At 40.1% G+C, this 27,272-nt stretch overlaps 1 protein-coding gene across 8 annotated transcripts in view; it reads left to right on the top strand.

Annotated features, from left to right (window-relative positions):
- Window positions 1-3,250: 3,250 nt before the first annotated feature.
- The window catches only part of RAP1GDS1 (Rap1 GTPase-GDP dissociation stimulator 1), a 101,091-nt gene continuing 77,069 nt past the window's right edge, over window positions 3,251-27,272 (top strand). For 4 of the 8 annotated variants that reach the window (XM_055797279.1, XM_055797277.1, XM_055797281.1 and 1 more), the window contains exon 1: window positions 3,253-3,493. In XM_055797279.1, coding sequence (XP_055653254.1) covers window positions 3,490-3,493 — 4 coding nt within the window. In that variant the 5' untranslated portion in view covers window positions 3,253-3,489. Of the gene's footprint in view, window positions 3,494-27,272 lie in introns of all 8 variants that reach the window. The other 4 variants (XM_055797284.1, XM_055797278.1, XM_055797280.1 and 1 more) reach the window with 3 other exon arrangements.

The raw sequence follows: 27,272 nt of genomic DNA, 5'->3' as shown, positions 1-27,272 counted from the left end.
CCATATTGTATTTCCCTATGTAATTAAGCATCCCAACACCCTCCTGTTGCTCATGTAGGTTTCTAACATCAGTACAGAGGCAATTAAAAAAATATATTCCTTATATACGGTTTTGTGCCAAATTAAATGATACAATGTATGCAAGATTTTCAAGGAGTTGCTGTCAGGGGTGAGGAGAGGCGCTGAGAATTTGAAACTGGTGCAAGATATGACAAAGAAAATTCATGAAGCAGTAAGCACTAGAAGGTCACTTTGACTCAATTTTCCATTTTCTTGCAGAACATCAGACACAGTGTTTGGGACTGCAGAGACAGAACTTGCTAACAACTTCATTATTTCTGTAGTCTACAACTCAATTTTCACAGCTGTATTACAAGACCAGAAACAAGCAGTGATCTCATAAGCTGTTCTAAAGGATATTTTTATGAAAGAATCTTCCATTCACTTCCCTGCTGCTGAAATTAAACATCCCCATGAAATCCACAGAATGTGTTTGCACAGGTTTCTTCCCAATTTCTATTGTAAATCTCACTGGTAGCTTAACACATTGCTTCTAGTTTCGAGTTTTCCTCAAAACCCTTGGTTTTTAATTAATTTTTAATTTGATGAATATATCAAGAGCATCATCATTTCTTTGTTTATAATGAGATACTCTCACAGACATCACTGCACCACACTTCACAGGTGATAATCACTTCAAAAAAATCCAGCACACTGATTATGTCATTATCTTTTTATAGTTATGGTATCTAAAGCCCGGTGGCCCAAAGCTCTTCCATATAGTCTCTTGGAGATGGAAATTATTTTCATGAAGGCTCTCCTCCCTTCTGCAATATAACAGGAGTAGCCATACTTACAGGATCTTGCATTCAGCTGCAAGAATGGCAGGGCATGCTTTGGAGTTTTTTTACAATGGTCCCTTTGTTCTAGTGTAAACTTGTACCTAATTGAGGCACTGACAAAAAAATCAAGTCCTCGGCCCCTCTGGAGTTTTCTCTCTCTCCTAGAATTATGAAGTATTCAGTCAAAAGACCAAAAAGTCTCCCTAGTTTTGCATCGTTCTTTTGGATTTGCTAAAACGAACTATAATCAAAGATATTCTGTAGTGCCAGGCCTCTTTCTGCCAATTTTTTTGAAATCACAACTGCCCTCAAAATCCTCTCTTATAGCAGGTTAACAGGCTTACCTTTCTGGGTCTTGCAATGATATATGCCTGCATTTCAATTAGGACATGTAAGTTAACTTGTGAAACCCACACATTTTACAGATTGCTCCGATTTATGCCAGGTATCCAAGTCCAAGTGGGAAATAATATGGAATAATATGTGGAATATGTCCTTCATGATCTCTCAGAGACAGATCAGTAAGAACAGTATTTCACTGCCTTTTCCCCCAGACAAGTAGAGGAAATATTTGGGAAAGTTATAAAGACAAAGCAAAATTTATTGCCCGGCGAAACAAATGAGGAGGCAAAAACAGAGGACAAATGTGAATTTCAGGCAAGATTTTAAAACAGAAGCAAGAAGAAAAATACAGCTTTTCACCACAGACTCATTTAAGAATCCCTGTATTTTATTAGGTACCGAATTAGACAAACCCTGCAGTTAAAAAACCAGCATGTTCTCATTTGAATTTTCTGCACTCACAGTGCAATGAAAATGGTACCAAAAGTGTTTTAGTTGTCTAGCCATTCTAAAAAACATACTAAATGTCAGTATCAGCTGATCGTAAAATTACATATCTTCAGTGTCAAAAGTTCTGCATACGGGGACAGTGGTTAACCCCAATGAAGTCAACTGCAAAATTCTGCTGATGCCCTATGGAAGGAGTTGGTCAATCGTAACACTGCGCCAAAGTAAATGAAGAAGCCCCAACATGTCCAGTCGGTACTCCATAGAACTGATGAATTACCCTTTGCTTTGTCATATCACGCTGCCCTTTTACAGGCATGAAAGCTCCCGGGACCTCTTCCAGAGGAAACCCCTGGCAACTGCTGATGGCTGATGAAAGCAACTACTGGCATCACTTGTGAAGCCACTGTGGGGGCTGACTCATCTGCAACTTCTTTTTACATCACTCATCTCAATTGTCCCTGGCCTATCCATTTCTGCAGAGCAAGCAAAACACTCTGTCATACTCTTCGGTCCTACTCTATTTAACCACACTTCAGGATTTACTCAGTTAAACCTGTGAATACATAAATATGGAAAGATTTGGAAAAAGTGAAAATGCTACAAGAACTACTCAATTTGAAACACCATCACACACACACAAATATTAAAAAAATTTCTCACTGAAAGCGCTATAATGAGAGGACTGTAACAGCAAACCGGTCCTTACCGTTCCCTGCATTATAGACTGACTATCCCAGGGCAGAAGGGAAGGGGGAAAACCAAATAATGGAGATTTATCTTCTTGTTAAAACTGCCTTCACACCTAAGTACTTTGTGCACAAACCTTTCAGTTTTGGGTGTAAAACTTGTAATGTTCATTCAGCAAAACGTACGGCAATCGGACTTCACTGGGCAGTTTCCTCCCCCAATTCTCCCCACGTATCCCACATAAAATACGCTTTTCCATCCGGCTTAATCCCCCGCTTCGTGCAAAACGCTCCTCCTCAAGTCCCTGCTCTCGAATACGAACTTAAACGCCACGCTCCCCATTTTGAAGCCACCCGCCTCCTCCCTTACGTCCAGCCTGTGCCCCGACCCCGCGGCGGGGGCTGCGAGGTGGCAGCGCCGGGCCCTGCCGCACCTCCGGCGGCGGCCGCCTGCCCACCCAGCCACCGCGGCTCCCGCGGCACGCACCGCACCGCCCCGCCCCGCCCGGCCTCCCGCAGCCCCGGCCACCGGCGAGGCAGCCCGCCTGCCACAAAACGTTCAGGGGTGGCCGGCGCCGCAGGGAAATCCCCCCACCGCCCCACAGGTAACCCTCTCCCCGGAGGGCACGGGCAGGTGGAGGGCGGCGGGAGAAACGAGGAGCGAGCTCAGGCGCCCGCCGCGCCCAGAGATGGGTGGGTGGGGTCGCCGCGCACGCTCCCCGCCGCTGCCAGCGGTCGGACCGGCGCCCCTCGCTCCCCCAGCGCCATGCTGCCCCCGCGGCCCGGCGGGCGGCCCCACCCCAGCCCTAACAAAGGAGGCCCGGGGCCGCGGCGAGGGGCGGGAGCTGCTGCTCTCCGCGGGGACCCGCCCCTCGGCTCCCTCCTTCCCAGCCGGGGGCGCTGCCGCCGGCCCCGCACCGCCTCCGCCCTCCGTAGCTGCCCGCCCTTCCCCGGCGGCAGCGGCAGGGTGCCGCCGGGCGGGCGGGGTGTCTCCTAAGCGGCCTTGCCCGGATGTGCTACCCTGACTCATAGCCGCGCCGCACGCAGGCTCCGCGCCGCTGCCGCGCCCGCCCCGCGCTCACGCCTCCCGCGCCTCTCTCCGCGCCCGCGGAGAGGCGGCGGCTGCAGCAGCGGCAGGAGGGGAAGGAGGAGGAGGCCGCGGCGGCACCATGGGTAAGTCGCCCCAGCACCACGCCGTGCAGCCCCCCTGCCGCCGCCCCTCTGCCCCTGGAGGCCGCCGCCCGCTCGTCGCCGGTGGGTGGGGAGAGGCGGCTGGCCCAACTTCCCCGTCGGCCGCCTGCCGCCGCGCCGCGCCTCAGCCTGGGGGGCAGCGGGGTCCGCCGAGCCCCCGGCGCCGCCGCGGCCACCGGCCGGCCCCTGGCCCTGCAGCGCAAAGTTTCCGCGGCTCCTGCGCCGCCGCCTGCCGGCTCTGCCCGGCCCGGGGTGCCCGCCGGGGCGGATTAGGGGCAGGGTCGGTTCTCCGGGTGCGAAGGGGGCTTCGGGGCAAGGAGTTATATAAGGCACCCCCGGACGCGCTCCCAGTTACCGTTTGCATAATGGAGACGGTTGGGGCAGTGATTATAAAATAATCTCCCTTCGCCGCTCGTGGAAGACACAAGGATCCTCGTATTTCTCCGGCTTTTAGGAAGGCGTTACTCGTGCCTACAGATGCAGCCATATTACCTCTGCCTTTTTTTTTTGGTCTTAAGACTGTAAATTAAGTAGTTTCACGCTGGCTGCTGCTTGCACGGAGCTTCCAACAAATGCCATGTGAATCTAAGTAGTACAGTATTTGATTTTTCTTTACAGAGTGCTCAGTGAATTTCTTTTGCCTCCTCCACCTCATCCTCTTGCACAAACTACAGCTCTGCTGGTATTAAACAGCCACCATAAAACAGATTTCCCAGAAATCTGGCTGTAACGCAGATCCCAGGGATGGGTAGGGAGCGCCCACATTGAGCTGCCAAAGACCCAGCCAGTCTGCCAGGTGTGATGGTGAGACAGAGGGTGCAGATCCGGAGGGTAGGGAGCTGTGGCTCACAACCAGGGTGAGGAGGTGGTGGTTCCCGAGTTGGGCTCAGGGGTTTGACATCAGCACTTCCTGCGGCCTTAGGTAAATCAGTAGTTTCTTTGCAGATCACATGCATCTTTCACTTTTAACTAGAAGTTTCCATGGAAAGAAGCAGTTGCAATGCCTCAGTTTTTCTGCTTATGAGGTGGGGGTAGATACTTATTTAACTCCTTTAAAGCAATGGAGAACCTTTGGAGAATGGTTCAAATTAGAAGCTGTCAGGGTCAGGCATGAGGAATGTCAGGTTTCATCCTAGGTAAACTCTTTTCTTGTGCCTTGCCTTTTTAACCCGCGTGAATTTAGTTTGGGTATGTTTCCTGTCTCCTCCAGTCACTAAGTAGGACTATGAATCTCATCGTTCTGTTTAAAGTCTGCTTGTTGGTAACTCTGTTTTGGCTTCCAGAAAAGAAACAACTTAAGGGCATCACTTAAAACCTGTTCAGAAAAGCTGGTGCAGAATGAGCACAGCGCTCCTTTTTAGAGGAGTCTATGCTTCAGTTGCAGGCAGGTTCGTAAACAGCTTGAAAATCTGCTACAGCTTGCTGCATAAGTAAGGGTAGTTATAATTATTTTTAGGAAGACTGAAATAATTTTTCTGTGAATCTATCAGTACCTATCCATAATTGCCCAGAGAGATTGCACGTGAAAATACAGAGGAGCCTTCCCCACCCCAACTTCGTCAAGTATCAGGGTCTGATTCCACTGTCTTTAAAATCAAGGCAAACTGTAAGTAGCCTCTGCAGCAGATCTTGTTGTGAGTGGCAAAGACTGAAATCAGTTTCACCTTGGCTCGCAACTAATAATGACTTTCCATGCGAGACTTATGTTTAGGCTCATACAATCAATGCACTACCTTCCCTCGTTCAGCTTATAGTATTCTTTTTGCTAATGCATTACATAAAAGCTGAAAATCCTTAGAATTAAATCAAGGATGAATTTGTTCTTCCTGTAGCTTTTATATCTTTCCCTAATTTGGGCTCAATAAGCTAGCATTTGTGGCAGAGAGAGCACTAATGTCTTACGGTTAAACATATGATCTGTTCTGTATTTATGAAGCTTGGTATGATATTAAGTGGTTTGTGTGCTGATGATATAAAACGGAAGCCCAAGTAGGTATATTCTAACTCCAATTAAAATATTTCTATTGTTAAAAATACTGGTTATGTATACGTGGATCTGCTTTTTCTTGACTGTGTAGAAATACTTCTGCTGCCACTCTGATTCCAAGTGTGTATTCCTCTGAAGATATTATGGCTGTTGTTTCCTCCTAGAGGATACTGATTTGCTCTCATTAATATCAGTTCTTTCCAAAATTACCATTTTTGTTGCTTGCATTTATTCAAAGTTCTGTCTGAGTACAGTTTAAACAATATTCAATGTTTGGTGCTGAGAAGCAAGTTGCCATAAGTCCTTCTGGCGGTAGAGCACTTTGAATACTTGAGATGACATGTGCACCACCAGTACTTTACTTCTGTTTTTATAAGAACAATTACAGGTTTTCACTTTTCAGTTACTATTGTAATACTTCGGTTTCACAATGAATAGCGGTTTTCCAGAGTCAGTTCTTGTTATTTAACCTTGAAAAACACAAGTGGTATACTTGTGCAAACACACTATATCTAAGAAAATCTTTCTATTTTAGAGCAGTGTCCTGTGGTGGTTATTGTAAGCAGGCTGCAGTTATTTTACAAACGTAAATTAGTAAAATAAAAATCAGGAACTTGGTTACATGTTGACCGCTCAACAGTAATCCTTTGGCCCCAAAAGATGGAGAAACACCACTTATGAGAGTTTGTATGCGGAATGCAAATACAGATGACAATTTTTTTTTTTTAATGAGACTTAACAGTTTGTTTGAAGTGTTATTATGGTCTGTAATAGGGAAAGCTTATAGAAGTATTCTTCCATTTTGAGACTATTGGTTTTGTTAGCAGAAAATGGAAGGCAGCCGCTGCTCTGATGAAGCTTAATACGTGCTTAGGCGCTTTGTTGGGCAGCAAACTGTGAAAGCAACCTGCTAAACTCTTTTTACAATACCTAGCCATAATGGCATGATGACAAGATATAGAAAGCACACAGGCTGCGATGTAGTTGGATTTAAATACTGTCCATTTAGCTACATTGTTGTCAGAACAAAGATTTGTATTGCCTCTGTCTTCCCAATATACTCTTGTTTTCTCTCCCAGATTCCCTGAAGAATTACCATGTGCAACTATGTATCGAGTTTTGGGGTCAGCCTGAGGGTTGTCACACACCAAATCCAAAGTGAACCACAGGTCAGGGTGTAACAAGCCACTCTCTGTCTTCAGGATGTGAGTTCACAAAATAAAGGAGGCAGGAAGGTGTGAAGCTTCAGGCGTGCTTGTGTGTAATACTGTTTTCAGGAAGACAGGGATAATTCTCCCTGCTTTTAGTTAAAAATGTAATCACTAGCTTCAGACATGAGAGGAATGAAAGCTAATGAAAGTCTTCCATCTTGAGAGATTTCCTGCTAGTTTTGTTATAAAAGATGCAAGTCAGGCTAATAAGTTGCTTGGAAAAGAGATCTATCCATTGCACAAAAAGATAATTTTTAATTCTTTTAAAATTTTTGCTAAAACAGACTTCTTACACCACCAGTGTATTAGTTCTAGCCAGCCCAAATATTTCAGTTTAAGCCAGTATAAAATATTGTATTAGCATTTCCTAAAAGCAAGACTGATTTTTGGTGAAAGTCTTGTATTTAAAAAACAAACATGGAGAAGACTGGTTTTAGACTGCATCTCTTTTGCTTCAGTAATGTTCCTCGAAGTATGCCTCTGAAGCAGCCAGAGAGGTTAGGTTAGTTTGACTGACATTCCTTAATGAATAACTGTTCCTGTGTTCAGGCCAATATTTGTGATCTTTTGTTATTACGTGAGACTGAAATGAAGTAGTTCTGTCTTTAGCTTTAGGTTAAAGGCTTCATTCGTAAGTAGGTTTCCTGAGAGCAGAATATTCGGAGGTAGTGTCAGAAGTCTGTGAGGAACATCTGGCTTTCTGTAGCATCAAACTGAAAGTGGAAAGAGAAAGGGCAAAAGAACAGCTGAAACCTGAAGGAAGCAAAGCGGTAACAATGGAAATGAGAAAACTACCAAGACAAGAGACAAGAATAGAAGGGAACAAAAATCCCTTAAGGGAAATGCATGGAGGGAGAGAAATACTAGAAGCAGAGGAAAGATGGGCGTAATAGATGGATGAATGGAACAACAGAGGACAGAAATAGGAGAAAGAAATGAGGATCTTGACTCTGTGTTCCCCTCCCATCTCTCCCCCCACCCCCCCAAAAAAAAAAAAGTTAAGAAAATAGTTGTGGTATAAATGTAAATAAAATCAGATAATTTTTACCCTCTTTTTTTGTAGACCATTTAGCTGCTGCTGACAGCCCTTGAGAAGACCCATTATAATTTTCCGTGTTCCTCAAGTAAAGCAGATTTGTTTCTGGGAGTTCTGAGAATTTAATTATTTATAAATATGTTAAAAAATAACATAACCTACAATTGGTTCAATAAAAGGAAAAATTATGTCATCACCGTTTGATGGAAAGCAGTGGAGATTCATGTATGGCATCTGTCAAGGAGGTTGGTTGTTATCCCTTCTTAACTCTGTGGCAGGATGTAGTTCATGTTTTAGCATAACAAAGGGACATTAAACAGTGACTGATGTAAGAGAAACTTCATTTTCCAGTGTTGACTAGTCCACCTGGGTCTGTTCACATGCTGTGTGTTCAAGAAAACGAGCATCCCTGCTGTCTTGATATACTGTGGAGGCATCACATTTCCAATTCTAACTTCTTTCCAGATTAAAATAATTAGGAACTATGTCTAAACTTCTGGAAATTAGGAGTCTTAAAATGTCAATACATGTTCTTCAGCTAATGGAGAAATTTTTTTAATGACAGTTTGAATTTTAATTAGACAAGGAGCTTTTCCTAGTAAGGGATTTTATAAGTAGAGCTTTCACTGCGAGGACAATCTCCCAGGGCCTCTTTTTGTTAGATATGATGTAGAAAATTGTTTCTGTTTACAAATTTTAATGTAATGGCAAGCAAATGAAATTTGTTCTGGTAGAGTAAAATAGTAGTTAAAAGTCATGGACTTCTGAATGGTGAAGTTCCTTTTAGTGAAAAAAAAAAAAAAATAGCTGTACTAGAATTTGTGTGTGCTCTAGATATGCCTAATACAATTTGTAAACTCTGAAATAAATGACTGTGGTTTAAGGAGCCTCAAAGCTGTGCACACAGCCTGACAACATTTGTTCAGCCTGAGAGTTGCATGGTTCTTGTTCAGAGAGTTTAAGTTGTGCAGAAACTCTGGTGATCTCACTGTGTTCTTAAGCTCTAGTTCAAGTAGGTTATGAAGTCGGCAGATATCCAGAAGAATTTGTCAAATCTATAAACCAGATAATTGCTGTTCATTTAGCTCCAGATAGAGGACAGAATTTAGTGCAGGATGCTTTGGGACCTGCGAATAAATACAGCATACCTTAGCTGTACAAGTATAAGCGTTTGTTGGCAAGGCATATGTCTTGGAAGTATCTCTGACTTGAAATACTTTCAGATACATCTTCTTCACAAATTCTGATAAGAAATGTCAGGGAATAAATGTATGTGTGTCTGAAGAAGTTGGAATTCAAAATATGCATAAATTGAGACAATGCAGATGCCTGTACAAAGTTGTGTTAAAATTTGCAGTATAAAACAAGTGAAGTGCTTTCATTTCATGTTTCCCATTTCTAGTTTAGACACAAACATCATACAAAAATCAAATTTACACATTTAAAAATCTGGGGGAGGGGGACAGAAATCACACTTTTGCAAAGGAAATACTTTGTTATCCATTTCAATATTAGGTTCCATTTTCCTCACATTTCACAGCTCTTACAAGCTTCCTGCTTCCTAGTCATGTGTTGTAGGGACATCTTAGACATAAGTCAATTTTGAGCTTTTATTAAAACACTAAGCTATTCATTGTGTTAGTGATAGCTCAGGGAGATTAATGAAAGTTAATCAGTGTTGTTTAAGTTCATCAGCTGGTTCCATCCACTGATACTTGCCAGGCACAGACAAAAAGGTGGGAGAAATATGCAAAATTTTTCTATACCTTTAATTTTTTTGTTGACCCCTCCAATCAGTCGACTTAGATTTGACAAGTCATTTCAGTATCTGATTAAATCCAGTTAAGCAGGTGCGTAAATTCCCATGGTGAACAGCAGCCTTTCTTTCAGGCTTACTGCTGGTGCTCTGGAAATGTGGACTCCCAAGTCTGCTTGGGAGTACAACTGGACAGAGAGACAGAGACTGAGTGAGAAGTCTGATTCATGGCGGAGAGCAGCTAAGCGGTATAGGATAGATGACGCGATGAGGATTGAACTAAACCTTGGAGAAATTTGTCAGGGCTACCAATGAGCCTGTGGGGAACAGGCCAGTGCTTGGGAGACCAGGGGAGGTGACAGCTCAGCATTTCCTGGTATTCTTGAGTTTGCATATTTAGTCAGCCACCTGTGCATTTCTATGGCCTTCCCGATGTCCCAGTACCGGAGCATCAGGGCACACAACCTGCAGTTGAAAGCCCTATCCTTATTTCATTCTTCACCTTTCAGTAAATGTCTTTACCTCTGGAATACACCAGTCCAGAAACCCCCAGATATTACAGAATACTCATCCTACTCTCATCTTGTCTTCCATACAGTAGAGGTCTACAGTTGGAAGAGAATTCTGTCATACCTAGCACTTTACAAGTTCTGTTCTACCCCTTTTGCTCTTGATTATACCTAGGCTGGAAACTAAAGTTGCATGGTATCATATGGATTAATTCTGTGACAGCATTTTTGTGGAAGGAAGCTGAAAGTTCTGCTAGCTTAGCTATTTGACTTAAATATCAAAAATGCTAAAACATGGCCTGCAAGCCTTTATGGTCTCTAGGGTGAGTGGGGCGTTTGACTGTGGAGGTCTGTGAGTTGCTGAGAGTGGCCTGCTCTGGCAGCTAGGAACTCCTCTTGGGAGCATATTTAGAAACACTTCCCATCTTTGATGTTGGACATGACAGTCCAGGGACTTAAATTAATGGGACTATTTTAACATTTCTAGCCTTAAATACAACCTTATAAGTACGTGTCAGTATTTACAGGGCCAGTAGTGTACCTGGTCCCTTCTCTAGCCTTGCTGAGTTTATTCCCATATCCCTTGTCTATGGAGAAACCCCATCATGCTCGCAGTCTATATAGCACCCAGTACCCTGCAGGCATAACTTGAGTTCAGTACTGCCAAATAGCTACTTGTGCTACATGAAGGCTTTGGAACAATTTCCTTAAATCAAAATGCTGTTCTATCTTGACAGCAGGAACAAAGCATGGGAAGAGAAAAGGGTTTTAAAACCAAAGCAGGACTGTACACATCTTTCTTATCTAAATCTTCCCTGTCCACAGAATGTTTAACTTACCTCCTGGGCCTCTGGAGGAACTGACTGAAGTCAGTCTTCTAAGTCTGGTGTACTTGGTAACAGCAGCATCTTCATATCTCTGATCGCTTCGTTCAGCAATCTTCTGATGTGCACACTGAAAGTCACTGGATTGCTGATCATGTTAGGACCCTGTTGTACAAATACCTAAGACACCCCTCCTGAACTTCAGTGAGAAATTTAGGAGGAAATGCAGTGAGTGAACGTGACCATCAAGAGGTGTGGTAGCAGCAATGAACAGGTATTTCCACACTTAACTTTCTCTTCACACACCCCCCCACCCCTTTTCCCCTAAGTAACTAGTAGACATTATTTTTCCTCAGTCCTCTCCCATGCTTATGTGTTGAACTGATTTTAGGATCAGGATGCAGTTCAGGGGGCGGCAAAGGAAGGCCAGCCACAACAGAACACTAGTCTGTGAGCACATTCATTGTAGAATTGTCTGGTATGATTAAAATCCATTAATATGCTTTATACAAATACATTTGCTATCATCCTGCAGAACCTGTTGGGCAGTCCCCGTTCTTGCCTGGTTTTCCACAAAGCTCAGGCAGAATATACAGACATGCTGGCTTCTGCCATATGGAATTAGGGGAAAAGCAGGGAAATGTTGGCAATTGAGGGAAAGAGATGGAATGTGTACATAAGGAATTGCTGACAGGAACCAAGCAGTTTCAGGAGGATGGTTTCTGTTGTTGTGTTGTGGTTTTTTGTTGTTGTTGTTTTTTGTTATTATTTTATTTAAACCTTTGCAATAATAATTCCATCACCCATTTGCGGCAAGATAGCGCTTCAGTCCAATCACAGATACTAATCAATACTTGTACATGCAGCAGTGCCCAAAATACAGTGTGTGTTTTCCAGACGAAAAGCACACTTCTGTATCTGATGTTACAGTGTACTTATTTTCTTTGCCTCATCTATTTTACCAAAGAATCCTTTCATAAGCTTCACACACTCTTCCACGGCCTTCCTGTTCCTTTAAGACTTCTTTATTTCATTCCCCAGGTTTCTGTGAAGTCTTCCTCCTCTCTACCTCCTCCAGTTATCTGTTCATTTGTGTCTTTCTTCCCATCTCCCACTCTCTTTTCTCCTCTGGTTCTATCTTTATTAATTAAATATCTAACAGCTTCTTCCGTCATCTATGCTTTCTACTATCTTTGTTAGGGAAAGAATTGAAAAACTGGTGTTCCGCTTTCTAATTTCAAGAACTTAAGTGATTATTTTTTTTCTCTTCTCTTTAGTTAAATATGAGTTATTTATAACCAGTTTAAAATCATGCTTCAGTTTTTTCTAATGTACAGTAAGTGAGAATATATGAAAGAATGTATCTTGTAGGAAAGAAATTAGGCAGAACTGGGCCCTATTCATGTAAATGCTATTTATGCAGCATTCTTGTACCCACACAAAGCCCACACTGAGTACTGCTGAAGTCATTGGGATCCTGCTTTTTCTGACTCAGCTGTAGTGGAGTTTGAACTGCTCTGTTTTGGTGAAACCATGTAAAAAGACACGCATCACCCCATCCGTTCAAGACATAGTAATGTTGACTTTCCAGTTTTACAACTGGGGGAAAATGGCAGACACTGGACCGATTTTGACCATCTGTTAAAATGGCTTTTATTCATAGGTATGGTGCTATACTAACATGTAGCATCTGAAGGAACTTGCCAAATGAAGAAAGAGCCATGTCCTATGATAAAGAAAATAATTTGTTGAACTTGGCTTTTCTTAAAAATTTATAGAATTGTCATTTATGTAGTATGTTTTATCAAAGAGGAAACAAACTGAACATTGAACATCTTCCAGTGAAAGGAATAGTAAGCATGGTGTCTTAAGCTATTAATATACATATGTTCTAGCTTGTAGAAGCATAGGGGAAAAAGAAAAACTAAGTTTTCAGAAATCTGTTTCAGAAACTGACTTTGTAGCCATTAGGTGATGGCTTTTGGTGCTTTCTGATATTTCCAGCAAATGTTAGGAATTCCTCTTTGCAAGATTGCTACACATTATGCTTCTGATGACGCATATATTTTGAGTGTGGACACTTAATGCTCTGAAGGCAAGAATGATGGAGAGAAACAAAAAGCAATTCGGTACACTTCTTCAGAATACATCTTCATCCCAGAAATGATCTGAAGTGCTTGTTTATCTTTATGAAGGCCATAACTTCCGAGGAGGGTGAAGGCATCGCAGTTCTTTTTTTTGGCTGTGGAGGGCAAGGTGGAATTTAAGACTTCCTATGCAGTCTCTGGAAGAGACTGGAAGAGTTCTCTTGTGAACATAGAATTTGAGTTCGGTACATGTACCCAGTTCAAAACAGATGGCTGGAGAGAGAAATGCCCTAGATAATCAGCACTTCATGTTAGCAAGGGGTGGCCTGTTTTACTTTTTCTTTAAATTGATATTAAATAGGCTTTCCAATAAAAAGCAACAGCTGTAGACTACTGGATTGTTTTTAGCCTGCTTAGCTCTTTCAGTTCTGAACAGTTTACTGCAGTGATCATAACAGCAAGGAGTCACTTGGAAGCCAGCATACTTAGCAACTATTTAAACTAAATTGCTTTCTTTTCTAAAATCAGAAACGGTCATCAACAAAACAAGCATATTTGGCTGTACATAAAGAACTTACTGGATTTTTTTGAAAGCTGTTTAATAGGCACATTTTACAAAACGACTTAATCATTGGCGTGTTTTTTGAAACATAGGCTTTTCTGTTTGACCCTTTTTATGCTTTAAAAATAAGTAATGAGCCTATTAATTTTTTTCCCGTTACCAGAAATTTATTTCTTACAATCAGAAATATGCCGAGGAGCCTGTTTGCAGGTTAAGATTAGACTCTCTTTGAGAAAAGATGTAACTATGAGACCAAGGATTAGATATCAAACTTTAAAATTCAGGAATTCTTGCAAGTTTCTGATTTTTATTTTTTTTTTAAATCCTTCTTTCTTCTCCCTAGATTCATGTAGTTCTTGCAGAAGCAGCCATTATAACAAAACAGGCCTCTTCAGGTTTTGGTCACAGTTTGGAATTAAAATGTTTTTAACAATTCTTTTTTAACACTTAATTGTTGGCCCCTCAAAGAACAATCAGAATAGGTTTTTGACGGCCACTATGGTTGTTGTATTTATGTAACAGTAAAAGATTCAGTACTATTTAGGCTTTGATCATGTAGCATGTGTTAGACTTTAGCATTATTTTGTAACACCTTCAGAGGGCCAGTGCAAGTTTAGAAGCCAAATTCTGCTTGTTTACATAAGCATACTATTTTGCTCTGTATTTGTAGAACTAATTTGTCCCCAGAATTTAGCATGTCATTTGAATCCTTTCATTCTAGAGGTTTCTGCTGCTTCATGTAATGCAATCTGAGGTTAAGATAAAACCATCAGACAAGAAAATCTGGTTGCTTTGACATGAAAGATCTGGATGCGCAACACAGAGCTTATAAAAAGGCATTAATTGAATTAAAGTAATTTTTTTTATTCAGTGCTGAGACATGACTTCTTTAAATTGAATACAGCAAACTCCATTGAAATACATGTTTAAGTGTGTGTTGTAGTTTTAAATGACTCTGTGTTGCAGTGCTTTTAAGTGACCTGGTTGCAGAGCATTTAGAGAAGGTAATCTGTTGAAACCAGCTTTGCTGCTGAAGCTTCTGTGTAGTCAGATTATGGCCTCAGTTCCCCATTGCCCTGTATTATGCATAAAGTGACTGCAAATTTGATTTAAGATGGTAATTGGGCCCAAATTGTAGCTTTAATATTCTGCCTGGGCATAAATGGCCATAGGATAATGGCTAATAAAGTGATGGGTAATAAAATGATGCCCATGGTGCTTTCATATTTGAGATGACTTGAAGTCTCATTTTTAAATATTCATCATGGTTTAGTAGAATTAATGGATTTAAGATCTGCACACAGTTTTGAGGCTACAGTGACTCACATCTGTAGAAGCCAGAAAAAGCTGCAGGTGTTTGGTACACTGGAGAATTTGTGGCACGGGGAAATTAGGAGTTGTATTCTCAAAAGACTAGTCAGCTCAGTGTATGATGGCAGACACAGATGAGGAAATTAACTTCTCAGGGGTTAGAAAAGGTAGATGTGCTACCTGTGGGTGACAAAGAGACAGTTACTGAAAAGAGAAGACCACTGATCTCTATCATTAAAAAAAACACTCTTCAGAGGGATCTTTAAACACTAATTCATCTAAATAGCCTTTTAAGTGAGAGTGTGAAGCAGGGAAATAAAACCAAATTTAGCCTTCCCCCACCCCCCAGTCTGTTTCTTTAAAGAAGTGAAAACGACAAGACCAAGATAGTAGATTGTAAAAAGGTGTCTTCCCCTCTACTCTTTCTCATGCAGGATTTAAAGTTTGTATGTTGAAGAAGGCTGCTATTGACCCAGATAGGGAGATAGGAAATAAGTGAAAACTAGATTTTTACCTTGAACTCTGGAATGTGAAAGTAAACAAGTAGCCTACCAAATGAAAGGCGTGCTGTGCAAAAGAGATACTGGTTTGATATATGTGGAAACATTTGCTCCTGAAATGTAGTTTTCTACTGTGACACTGCATCATTAAAAGAGACATCAAGGTGCAAAAGGTGTTACAATGACAGCTAGAATTAAACCCAGCATTTTCAAGGGCCTGTGTTCAGACCACAACTCCTTATTTACCTCAAAATGGTAAAGTTTCTGGATATTTTGATAATTATTGTATACATAGAATCTCCTAACAATTGGCTGGGAAGTTCCTAACCACTTGTTTTAGTAGGAATGTGCAGAGTTAATATGCTTTTGTGGTTCTACTAGTAAACAGTTCACAAAATGGCCTCTGTGGTTTGTGTCATCTTCTCACAAATGCCAAATATTTTTTTAACCAGAATTCACATTTTTAGTCTTTAATTATTTCTATCTCTGAAAAGAAAAAAAAAAAAAATAATCTTTCCTTGGTATTAAAATGTAGCTACAGAAAGCAAGCCTCATTCAAGGTTTTTTTTTTTTTTTTTTTTTGCCTTTGCAACTAAAGACCACAGTGAAAGGGACTCCACCTTCTCTGTTCTTCAAAGTTGTGCTCAGATCCTTCTGGAATAGTGTGAAGGACTTAACAAATCAAGATAATTATGTATCACATTCAACAAGTTGCTTTTTCCCAATAGTAAGACTTAGTCTCCATGACATTTTACAGTCACAAGCTGTCATCTTATATGTGGGAATTCAAGCAGTACTGAAAATACATACACCGCTGAGTAAATGCAAGACAAGAATCTCACAATAAAAAATAACAGAATGTTAGCAAGAGAAAGGGAATAATTTTATACATACAAAGGAGTCTGCTCTTACCTGTGTTTGAGGATTTTTCTTCTTGAGCCCCAAACTGCTACATTATTTGTAGAACAAAAGGGTACTTACCTGTTTGGAAAGAAAAGGAGAAGTTTTGTTATGTAAGGGTTAAATAGCAGGAATAGTCAGATCAGGATTTTTCCAGTCTGTGCTCTGCTAATTTTTAGTAAGACCAAGTAGTTACATTTCTGTCATGCAGCAAGACTTAGATATACCTGTAATAAGCATGTCCTGCCTGGAGGCATTGTAATAAGCCCTGTGGTATTTACAGTGAAGATGTTCCGAGCTGAAATTTGTAAAGATTCATGGAATTATATAAGAACTACAGAATTGTTATTTGGAAGGATTTTAAAGCAGGACTGCTGCCAGCACTAGAACCAGGTCAACTACGACTTTGTCTAGCTACTACTTGAAGCCTCTGTAGTCTTTGTAATGTCCCTTCAGGTAGCTACAGGCCTCCTCTTTGCCAGACTAAAGCAGTCACCAACCTCCCCTTACATGTCATGTATTGTGGGCATGTGCCCATCTTGTTAGCCCTGTCCTAGACTCTGTCCAGTTTTTCAGTATCCTTCTTGATCTGGGACACCCACAACCAAGGAATTTTGGGACACACAAATCCTTGCCAGGCATGAAGCACAGTGTTGATCTGCTGGCCATGCTCCTAATATAACCAGTACACAGTTTGCTTTATTTACCTTGAGAGCATGCTGCTGCCTCATGTTTTGCTTGGCATCCACTGTAACCCCTGGGTCTTTTCAACAGTTTGTTCCCAGCCTGCATTGATGCTTGGGGTCATTCTGCCTTAGCTGCAGAATTTGGCTCTTAGCCTTTTTGAACTTGATGAGACTCCTGTTGATCCAGTCCCCGGGTTTCTGAAAGGTGCCTCTGGATTGCTATTTGATATGCTAGCCATTCCCCCAAATTTAATGTTGTCTGCAAAAGATTACAAATGCCTATCTGTCTTCAGACTATACTGATATCAAACACAAACTGCATACTCGAAATCTGCAGTTTAACCTCTCCATATAGGGCCATGTAGACTCACATTTCACTTCTTGATTATTAAGTAAAGCAATGATAAACACTTTGTATCTCTAACTCTAGAAAAAGTAAAAAAGGCTGTGTGCCTGAAAAAAATTTCTAGGAGTGTTTGTTAGACTAGCGTTTGTAGATGCAAGTGAATATGAGTTACTGGCAATCATTTAATGCAAGTGAATGGAGGATGGCAAACAATTTGTATGCACTCCAATGGACTTAATTCTGCAGAATCACACTGGTGGTGAAATATGGATTCTCGGGTGTAGCCTAAATGGGATTTCAGCTTTTTCTGTGGTACTTGCTGAGCTGATGAGAAATGCATTGAGATTGACTTGCAGGAGCAATTAATGGGAACCATTGGGTCCAGATCTCCCAGTCATTCTCGTGAAAGCCCTACTGAGCATGGAATAGTTCCTACCTTGTCTACGTGTCCAGTTTCCTTTCCAGCTAAGCAGGTGACTGCATATCTTGAGCTGTCTCTGACATAGAATATGGTAAGCCAGAATGCATCCTTAGAAGCTCTCCCAAGTCCCCCAGTTTAGTCATAGCCACAATCTGTCTGTCATGGCCCATATCTTACTTTAGAGGTAAAAGACCCTTCCTACATTGGGTTCATTTATCCCACACATTGTGCTTTTACTTGTGTATTACTATTTTTAAAATATAATATTTTTTTCAGCTTCAGTAATAAATTTTTATCAACCTGGAGCAAAAGGAAGCTTTTCCAAGATAGATGAATCTACACTAGCAGATTTATTTGGTAGCATCTGCCACTATCTTTATCTCTCTAGAGCACCTATGGTATAGATCTGAAATAGGACAATCAAGACTTCTGCTCAACTAGATCAGAGAATAATTCATTTTCCTTACAGGAGTTCAGCTTTGATTACACATGGGAAGTGCTGTCATAGAATAGGGGAGCGCTTAGTCTGAGAAGGCCCAATGTCTAGATGGAACTATGCATGTCCTGTCATCTGCTGGATTTGTAGGGAATTTGAAATTACCAACTACTACTCGTTGTGCCTAGCTGCCTGTTTCAGTGGGATGTGAGGAAGAAGAAAGACTTCTTTTTGTCTTGTGCTGACAGCTGAAACATTAGCAATTTTCCTGATAAATATTGCTTTAAGAATCAATTGCTGACTGAATTAATTAATATAACCTCAGTAACACTCCACGTGAGGCTTTGTGTGTTAATAAAATGGAAAGGATGGATATTAAACCTGGTAATGCTTCTTAGAATTTTTATTCTTATGCGCAGCCTCTGGAAGTAAATAGAATATGGCTAGCAACAAAGCTGCACTGATTTATGCCTGCTGATACAGAAGCATTCTGGTCTTTTCCTCATTTGATTAAAAACTCAGCGTATCAACAGTAGTTAAAATTGACAGCAGCTTTTGGCTTGTGCATAATCCCCACATTTACTCCATGAAATGTGTCTCTAAAGTTTCCCCCTGTAAGGTGTGACAACTTCTGAACTGTTCTTTTCTCCACTTCCCCTTCCTTCTGCTTTCAAGGGACCATAACAGTTGAGAAAACAAAGATTCAGAAAAAAACATAATTGGAAAATTTAAAAGGAGAGATTCTTCCCTCAACTGTGGTTGCTTTGTGGCTGGCATCTGTGGGAGTTATATATGCTGACCAAAAGGAATTTCCTTGGCACAAACGCTATGAATGTACAATATAGAGAGGACTGTGCTGGTCCTTGATGTTGGTGCAAGATGCCTAGTGGATAATGGGCTGGGGCACATGGGAGTTTTTTAGGCTATAGACAGACTTACAAAGATTCTTAGTGTCTCTTGACTGTCAAGCAGTCCATAAATTACTCCTCTGTACTCAGTTATGCTACAAGCTACAGCATCCTTGCTACGTGCAGGAGCTGGTCAGGAAATCACCTCTCAGAAAATCATGCTGTGTCCCTGCATCTTTCAGCCCTAATGGCAAAAGGACCGGCAGTCGATCAGTAGCTCAGTCCTTCTAGGAGTCTGCCTATGTTGGGTAGTCTACTGACATTATAGACCAGTGTAAGATCACAACTGCAGTTAACAGCGATACGGTTCTCTGAGACCACGATTGAAAATGGCATAAAATAAATAACATGAATATCCTGAAATATGGACTGACTACAGTGGAAGTTTCTCTGCAGACAGGTGGTTAGGGACAAACTGCGTTACACATTCGCTCTGGATTTTAGGTGCTGGTTCCCAGCATGGCATTCAGACACCTGAGCCAGGAGTTTTATCTCCCAAAGCAAACAGTGCCCGAAATGTTCAGAGTGGGATCAGTTACCAAGCTCAGCAGGAAACCACCCGTCATTAATATGCATACCATTTTCTGATCAGCAAAATTTCTGCCTTAAGCCCAGGGCCTGGAATTATTTCTCGGGGGTGGATGCCTGCACCTTTTCTATTAAATTCTGAACCTTCATTTCTCCTTTTCAAATGTGAGTGGAAGAAGAGACACAACTGGGTTACCACCTTTACCTTCCTTGGGATAGGCACATGTTTACGCAGGAAGCCGAATGGTCCAGGCTTTTTCTCTGCCTGAAAGTGAAGCTGCGCCATCAAACAGACCAGAAAACCAGACAGACCTAATAGTGGTATGTGTTCATAGCCTGTTAGTCAAGGCTTTTTTCAAAAGGTGGAATTGTTTAGTTCCAGCACTTTTTCCTGTGACTGCTCATTTGTTTTATGCAATGACTGCTTAATATAAAATATATCGGAATAGAAGAAGTAGATGGTGTTTCAGTCCTCACGTGGAAAATATAAAAATCTGATTTGAGTATGTTTCTGGGAAATTGTGTTTAAATCCTTTCAGGTTGAGGAAAGCAATTGGTTTCTTTTCATGTTTAGGCTAATGTGCAAAAGTCACTTTCACATTTTTGCCACCTACTTTCTGTTGGATGCTAGTGTCTGTCACCAAGAATTCCTGTGTTGACTTTGTGTATGAGGCACATTCGAAGAAGGGACAGGAAGAGTCACTCTCTCAGAGATCCTGATAATGCTAATACATTATTTTGGTTATTAAGCTGCCTGAGAGGACTAGGAGAGTTCTGCATTTAGGCTTAAGCTGAATGCATGTGGAACCTCAAAGGCAAAAAGGTTAAATTTCTCCAGAATTTTGTGACATGTGAATGAGACCATGGGAGCTAGGCTTCCTAGAGTCTCCTCTGTGTATAAATGTGATTTTTAAATTATTATTTTTTCCTCCCTTGTGATTTAAGGGTCAGTCAAGATCTGCTTGGTCATCAGAGGGATGTCTTTGAGAGTACAGTGGACATTCTTGTTTTTGGGGCCATAGCATTTGCAACTGTACCCAGCTGTCACAGAACCATGCATCCCTTGTGAAACATATTCCAAGGACTTGTTTGTCCTCCCCATCTGTTATTAGCTCTACCCTTCATTCTTGAGACCTGCAGGTTGTATGCAGAACCTGACCCTTTATTCTGTCCATATGACTATTTAGTCTGAGAGATGGTTATTAAGCAGAGAAAGCAAAGCACTCCTCCACTTTGCAATGCAGACAGATCCTGCTTGTGGGGGAAATAAATGACTTGTAATTTAATATAGCAAGTGGCATTTTGCATAATTTTTTTGTCTTTTAAAAATACATTTCTTTTGGAAAAAAAAATTAAAGTCTTGGTTGCCTTTCTTATTGAGCTTTGTACAAATACGTCTGTCTTGGGAGCATTTAATTTGTTTTTGTGATGTTGTCCAAACACAGCTAATCGCAGATTGGGGGAATAATAGTTTAATTAAGAGTCACAAGATTTAAGACAGATAAAGTAGCCTTTTCTTTTGAAGATTTTTTTTTTTCATTTGATTTTACACTGTTAGATTTTTCTCTCTCCAAACCCATGTTTTCAGTGGGATACGTATTGCATCTTCCCATTCATTGAAATGTTTATTGCAGTGGTTTGAAGTAATACTTGAGGCCTATAGCATTTGGCTTATGATTTACCCAGCTGTGCATATGTACTGTAATGTGCTGCCTCAGAACATCACTATCATGTTTACTGCATTGTCACTGTTGTATAATTTTTACTAAATAAACCTCTTAAATGCTGTGCAGAGGTTAATAATCACTTATAACTGCAGCAGTTATGCAGAATACTAGTGCGTTTTGTGGAAATATTTCTTTAAAAAACGGTTATATTAAGCATTTTGTGCTCCATTTTAATTTTGCCATCTGATTATGCAGTTTTATGTCAGTCTTACATGAAAAGTCAGTTAAATTCTTTTCCTCTAGAGAGCATCTGATCCTATCACTGCAGTGTTTTTATTGATGCTCTACATCCTAGGCATTCCAAAGTGAGAACAAATAACTGCATTAATAGGTAAATATTTATCACTAGAGAGATTAACCACAGATGTCTACTAATCTTAGTAACACCAGGTTTAAGGCAGAACATAATACCTATAAAAACAAATTCTAGAGTACATTTTGGCCCTAAATTCTTATAGATGAATGATACTGACAACCCAGTCTTCAATTTACAATATGTAGGCACCACAATCTGCCTACAAAGTGTACATTGTTGATTTGGGGCAATTTTAGTAATTTGTGCTAAACTGCTAAATTGAAGAACTAGTGACATCAGACAATCTCACCAGCCAAGAAGCAGTGCTTTTCAGGATTGAATTGTTTTCCTTCATATCCTTCATTGACATTAGAGAACATCGAAAGCCTTTTTCTCCAAGGCACGAGGAGACTGCCACACTTCTATCAGCCCTTCTATGGTTAAAGGACATTTTTGAATTACAGGTTTAACAATCGTGTTTTTAGGAGGAAAGACACATTCTTATGTGATAGTCTTTCCCTCTCTTCCTTCCTTGGGACAAAAATGTTTTGCTGAGAGTAACTGTAGTAGGAGAATAGAGCCAAACAAGTACTTATCATATGATTTTTCCATTGAAAGACACTTGTAAATAAAGGGGTTTAGAGTCACTTATTAGATTTGCAGCTGATCTCTTTCTAACAAACTTTCATTGAAAACCAAACAATAGCACAAATGGCAGGTCATTTCCATTATGAACTTGTTTGCAGACACTCATCGGGTTCAAACAATATATTTTCAGGGCTGAAAGCTTTCATGCATAGTTTGTAATTATCATGTAGTTTGTGATTAAAAGTAGTTATTTTGGGGAAAATTAAATAAAAACAAATTAAAAGCAGATTTTGAAAGTTCTCTGGGGAACAGCATAAATCACTGTTAAGACTTCCAATCTAAGGAACAGGTGCCCTTTGGGACATCACTGTGAAGTCCCCCATTCTGACGAGATGCAGAGGCTGCAGCTCTGGTCTTCTGCTGGGATAGAGAATTGCGGGAAAACTGCATGTAACTGTGGGGACAGGTGCGGTGGATCAGTTGGTTTAGGATATGTTTCATGTTGTCAAGAAGGAAAATGGAACTTGCATGAGTGTCGTTGCGTAACAGAACATCTTATGTCTTTAATTAGGAGCAGCTAAGCTATTTATGAGTCTCTTTAATTTGTTTCTAAGCTTTATTTTGCCAGTGGCAGATGTATTATTTTACATTTGTATCTCTGTACAAAGTGACCTTTATAATTATATCAAGGTAAACATTTACTCTCCTTGCTGAGGTTTTGTTGAAGTGTGCTTGCGAGCCCTCAGCCTTTCAGTGTCTAACGTTAGATTCTGTGTCAGGGTGGTTTCTCGCAGAGCTAACACGCTAAGGGAACTATATCCGCACAGGACACCATGGTAGCAACTGCCGTTGCTGGACCAGGAGAAAATGGGTTGCTGGAGTGCTCTGATCAGCCTTGAATTTAAAATAAGCTGCCTGAAGATCCAGAAAACAAAACCATTTCTTAGCTTGGAAAAGGACTGGGAAATTAAGTCTCCGTATTTCAAGAGTTTTTAAAGGGCTTACCATTCAGAAAGATGTTCAAGGTCCAGACTTCTTCCTAGAATGGTATACATTTGCAGACAGGTACAACAATTTAAATCCATAATCACATGCAAAAAGACAGTAGCAAAAAAAAAGAGAAGTTATTAACTGATTAAAAATGTAAGATTTCAGACCGGGTGTACAAAAGCATGTTACATAAATTGCTAATTTTCAATGACAACTTCATTTAAGGTGCCAAGATACCTTTAAAAATGTAGTTCTAAGTAATTGTAGAACATGTAGAAACATTGTTATGTTCTGTTATTAGGTCTATTATAGCCTTTTCTTAAAGTTTCACAGCTTTTCCTAGATATCTACTTTTCCACTGCTCAGGCCAGTTTTATTTTCTGTAGTATTTTCTTTTTGGGTCCTAATCATATATGTTATGGCTTTGAAGATTGGAGTAGCTAGTTTTAATTAAGTCCACAGCCAAGAGCTGAAAGAGTATGTCAAAGCAAAATCCTTTAAAAAAATCAATTTTGTCAAATTGCCCACAAATTAATTAAAACAACAATAAAAGTAGTCTTTATTTTTACAGTTTTATTCCCTTTAGTATCTCATTACGTATCAGGACCTCCAAGTGTTTATGCACGTGTGGAAGACTGACTTACAAAAATAATCCAGCAAGAATGAAAAAGTTACTCACAGATAAGTAGTGACAGAATCAGGCTCTTATCTGTCTTCTGAGTGCTTATCCTACAGAGATTTAAGATAAAAATTAATCCCATTAATTCACAGATTTTGTACTTGATTCAGTTAAAAAGTGTGGAGGGATAGGAATGAGGAGGGAGTGTTACTAAACCACTTTTTATAACTGAATAGCGTTTTTGTCTCACTGTATTCCTCGCATCCCAGATAACTGATCTCCTAGCTGAGAGTCTGGTGGGACATTCAGTGTTGTTTTATCTGTCTGTTTTGACTCAATGTAGTGCAGAAGTGGATCACCTAGATTAATTCTGCCAGTCTTGCAATGCTTTGATTCCTCCCTGATAATTTGGCTATTACTGTGATTATTTTAGTAGTTATTTTGCATTGAAGGCTGTAGACCAGGCCAAGCAATTCAGTGCTGTGTGTTTATGATGTATACATCCTTATCAGATAGACTCATAGCATCACACGGAAAAGTAATTAGGGACATAAGAGGTCACCTAATACAGCTTCCTGTGCCAAGCTGGGCTAACTTTGAAGCTAGATCAGGTTGCTCAGGACATTATTTTTTATTTGGGGGTGGGGTTTTTTTGGTAAATCAATTTCAGTTTTCCAAGGCAAATTTGAATATAAGTTACAGTATGGGGTTTATTTTTCTCTATTAAATACCCATATATTAGCACAGTGACTAGAGAATAATTCTGTAACTGATTTTGGCACTAAAAGATACATACTTAATACACACTGAACATAGTACCCATCTGTTGCCAAAATCTCTCTCATTGCTCAGAGCAGTTCTTGAGATTTGTTTCCCCTGTGAATATTTTTGTCACTGAACATTCCTTTAATTTGCTCTCTACGGTGCCTTTAACTCCCTGTACCTCCTCCCATTCCATTGGCTCTGAGCAGGCTGAGCGTATCCTTACTATGCTTGTGGTTTTAGAACAACTAGGCACCAAGTTTTCACTTTCACTTTGTATTTGCCTAAGAAGGAACTTGGTGCAGCAGTAGACTGAACAATCCTAAATGCTATAAAAAAAAATACACAAACCAAAGCAACAACCCAAAGCCAAACCTCAGCAGCTTACTTTCAAGGTTAGTGTCAAGTTTACATGCAAGTAAACTTGTTAAAACCTAGCCATCTGTACACTATTAGGTGCATATTTGACAAAAAAAAAAAAAAAAAGGTAAATAAAAAACCTGTCAAGTGACTCTTGAACATTCAGATAGCTCAAAGGCTCTTTGTGTGGTAATGTTGGCACAGCTTCTAAGTGACCAGATGGAATTTTATTAACACTCAACAGGACAAGGGCTGAGATTTTGTTTATTAACTTACTATATTTGCAACACTTGTAGAATGTGTCAGAAAGCTTGATGTTTTTTCCTACTACGCAAAATTACACATATACCTTCCCTTAATGCAAAGATGCTGACTGCTTCAGAGGGTGTCATTTCTGTAAGGTGGGTAAGAAAAGAGATATAAGATGTACGGTAATTTAAATATCACAACTTTTTAGTGAATTATAAAAAGATTGTTTCATATGTACAATTAGTGGTCATACTAAAAGCAGAATTTAGAAACAGCCTTTTAATAAATAGACTTGATTAATGTATTTTTATAAGAAAGAATACAAAATATCTTCATTACTAAAATTACCTTGATTTCTGACATCAATAACCACTGACAGTATTGATGTCAGGTTCCCATTTAAGGATGCTGGTAGACATATAAACCCATGTGAATTTATGTAAATTCTCCTTTTCTAGCATCCTCATGGGTGTATTGTTAAGTTAGAAATGGCTGAGAACTAAGAATCTCCATTGTCTCTGGTCAAGTGCAGGATTACCTTCAAACCAGACAATTTAAGAAGCAAAGGAACAAAACCTGTAACACACTCTGGACTCCTTGTTTGCCTTGTGCCTTGTAAGTGCTTCCTATCCATATTCAAGGTTTCTGAGGAACTCGGGAGAGCTAGAAGCGTGCTGTGTTGCAGATTAGTATTTCATAACATCTGACAGAAGAAGACTGATGTGACATACAATTAGAGTTAGCAGTACTAATTTTGAGCCTGGGTATCTTAGGCAAAATTTTCACTGTTGCTTGGTGAAAGATGAGGCTGAGGGCTTTGTAAGAATCAGATCCTGTATTTGTTCAATAACTCAAACTGGTAGCATAAGTATAGTTATGACAGATATTGTACTTTGTACTTATATTGTATAATTTATATGTACTTACTTGCATAGTGTAGGCCAAAGACCAGATACAGAGCTTGTTGAAGTAAATCAGAGTATTTCTGAGCTTCTTCTTCAGCACTGTTGCTAGTCCTGGAACTTTGTATCCTCAGCCTTGTGTTGCCTGGTTTTAGTTTATTTATTTATGTATTTATTTTGTTAAAGCCTCAGCTGTGTTTATACTCTTCAGGTAGGAGAAGATGACAGGCCCAGTATCATTACAAGAGGAAAAAGTCATTTTAACTAGTTTATTGAAAGATCTAACAGTAGATCAACCTTGTTACGTAGATTAGAAATGTATAATTCAAATCTGAATCATTATCTTGCATTATAGCATCCTACAAAGGCCCATTCAGATAAACTTCTGGCATTGCATATGCGTTACTTTGTTGCTTATCAAGTCATATTTTGTACAGAACCTGGAAAAAGTATAGTGAATTGGGAGCCCCATTAAATTATGCGAGGAAAAAACACACCAGTGTTTGTTCTAATATTATATATCTATTAAATCAGTGCTTGTTCTAATATAGTAAATGGAATAATTTAAAGGAAAATTAAAAAACATTTTAGGAAAGTGCTTTCTTCTTACTTGATTTTGTAGTGTCTAGATTAGCATTTGCCATCTGCAGTCACTTAACTTGAATGACATTAGGATCAAGACGTTTAGAGCAAGTATGGTCAGAAAAGGTTATATGCAGTACCATGGGCAGAGATCATCCCAAAGAAAAGATCAGGCTGAGAGAGCTAACAGTGTTAAATGTGCTGTTTCTAGACTGTACTATTTCTGTAGATTAATTTTCTTTTGTTTGTTTTTTATCACCTGTTCTCTTTTCTTGCTGTCTTGACAAAGTCTCTCTTGCTTGTGAGGTTAAAAAATGCTTCAGGCAGAAATCATCTGGAGGGGCAGAAGAGGAAGGGAAAAGAAAGAGGACAAAAGACAGCTAACATGAATGAAAAAAAGAGCCAGTAAGCAGACGCAAGCCCTGCTAGTTTCGTGTGTGTGCATACACATACAAGTTTTTCTTTTCTATAGTCCTGCTCTGTATGGTTGTCTATTTATATGTAATATAGCACTGTAGGGAATAATAGCATTGATTGTTATGAAGGTTACCCCTTTATTTGAAAAAATCTGTTTCAGTCATTTACTGACTCTTCAGGAAGAGCTATATTCTATGTCAAGTGTCTGCTTTAGGCTGTCCGTTTTTATTTCTTGGTTGGTTTTTGTTTTAGTGTTAGCAAA

The sequence above is a fragment of the Falco peregrinus genome, chromosome 2, assembly GCF_023634155.1.
Source record: "Falco peregrinus isolate bFalPer1 chromosome 2, bFalPer1.pri, whole genome shotgun sequence".
Classification (NCBI taxonomy): domain Eukaryota; kingdom Metazoa; phylum Chordata; class Aves; order Falconiformes; family Falconidae; genus Falco; species Falco peregrinus.
Note: the sequence above shows the minus strand (reverse complement) of the source record. Positions and strands in the feature narration are given on the sequence as shown.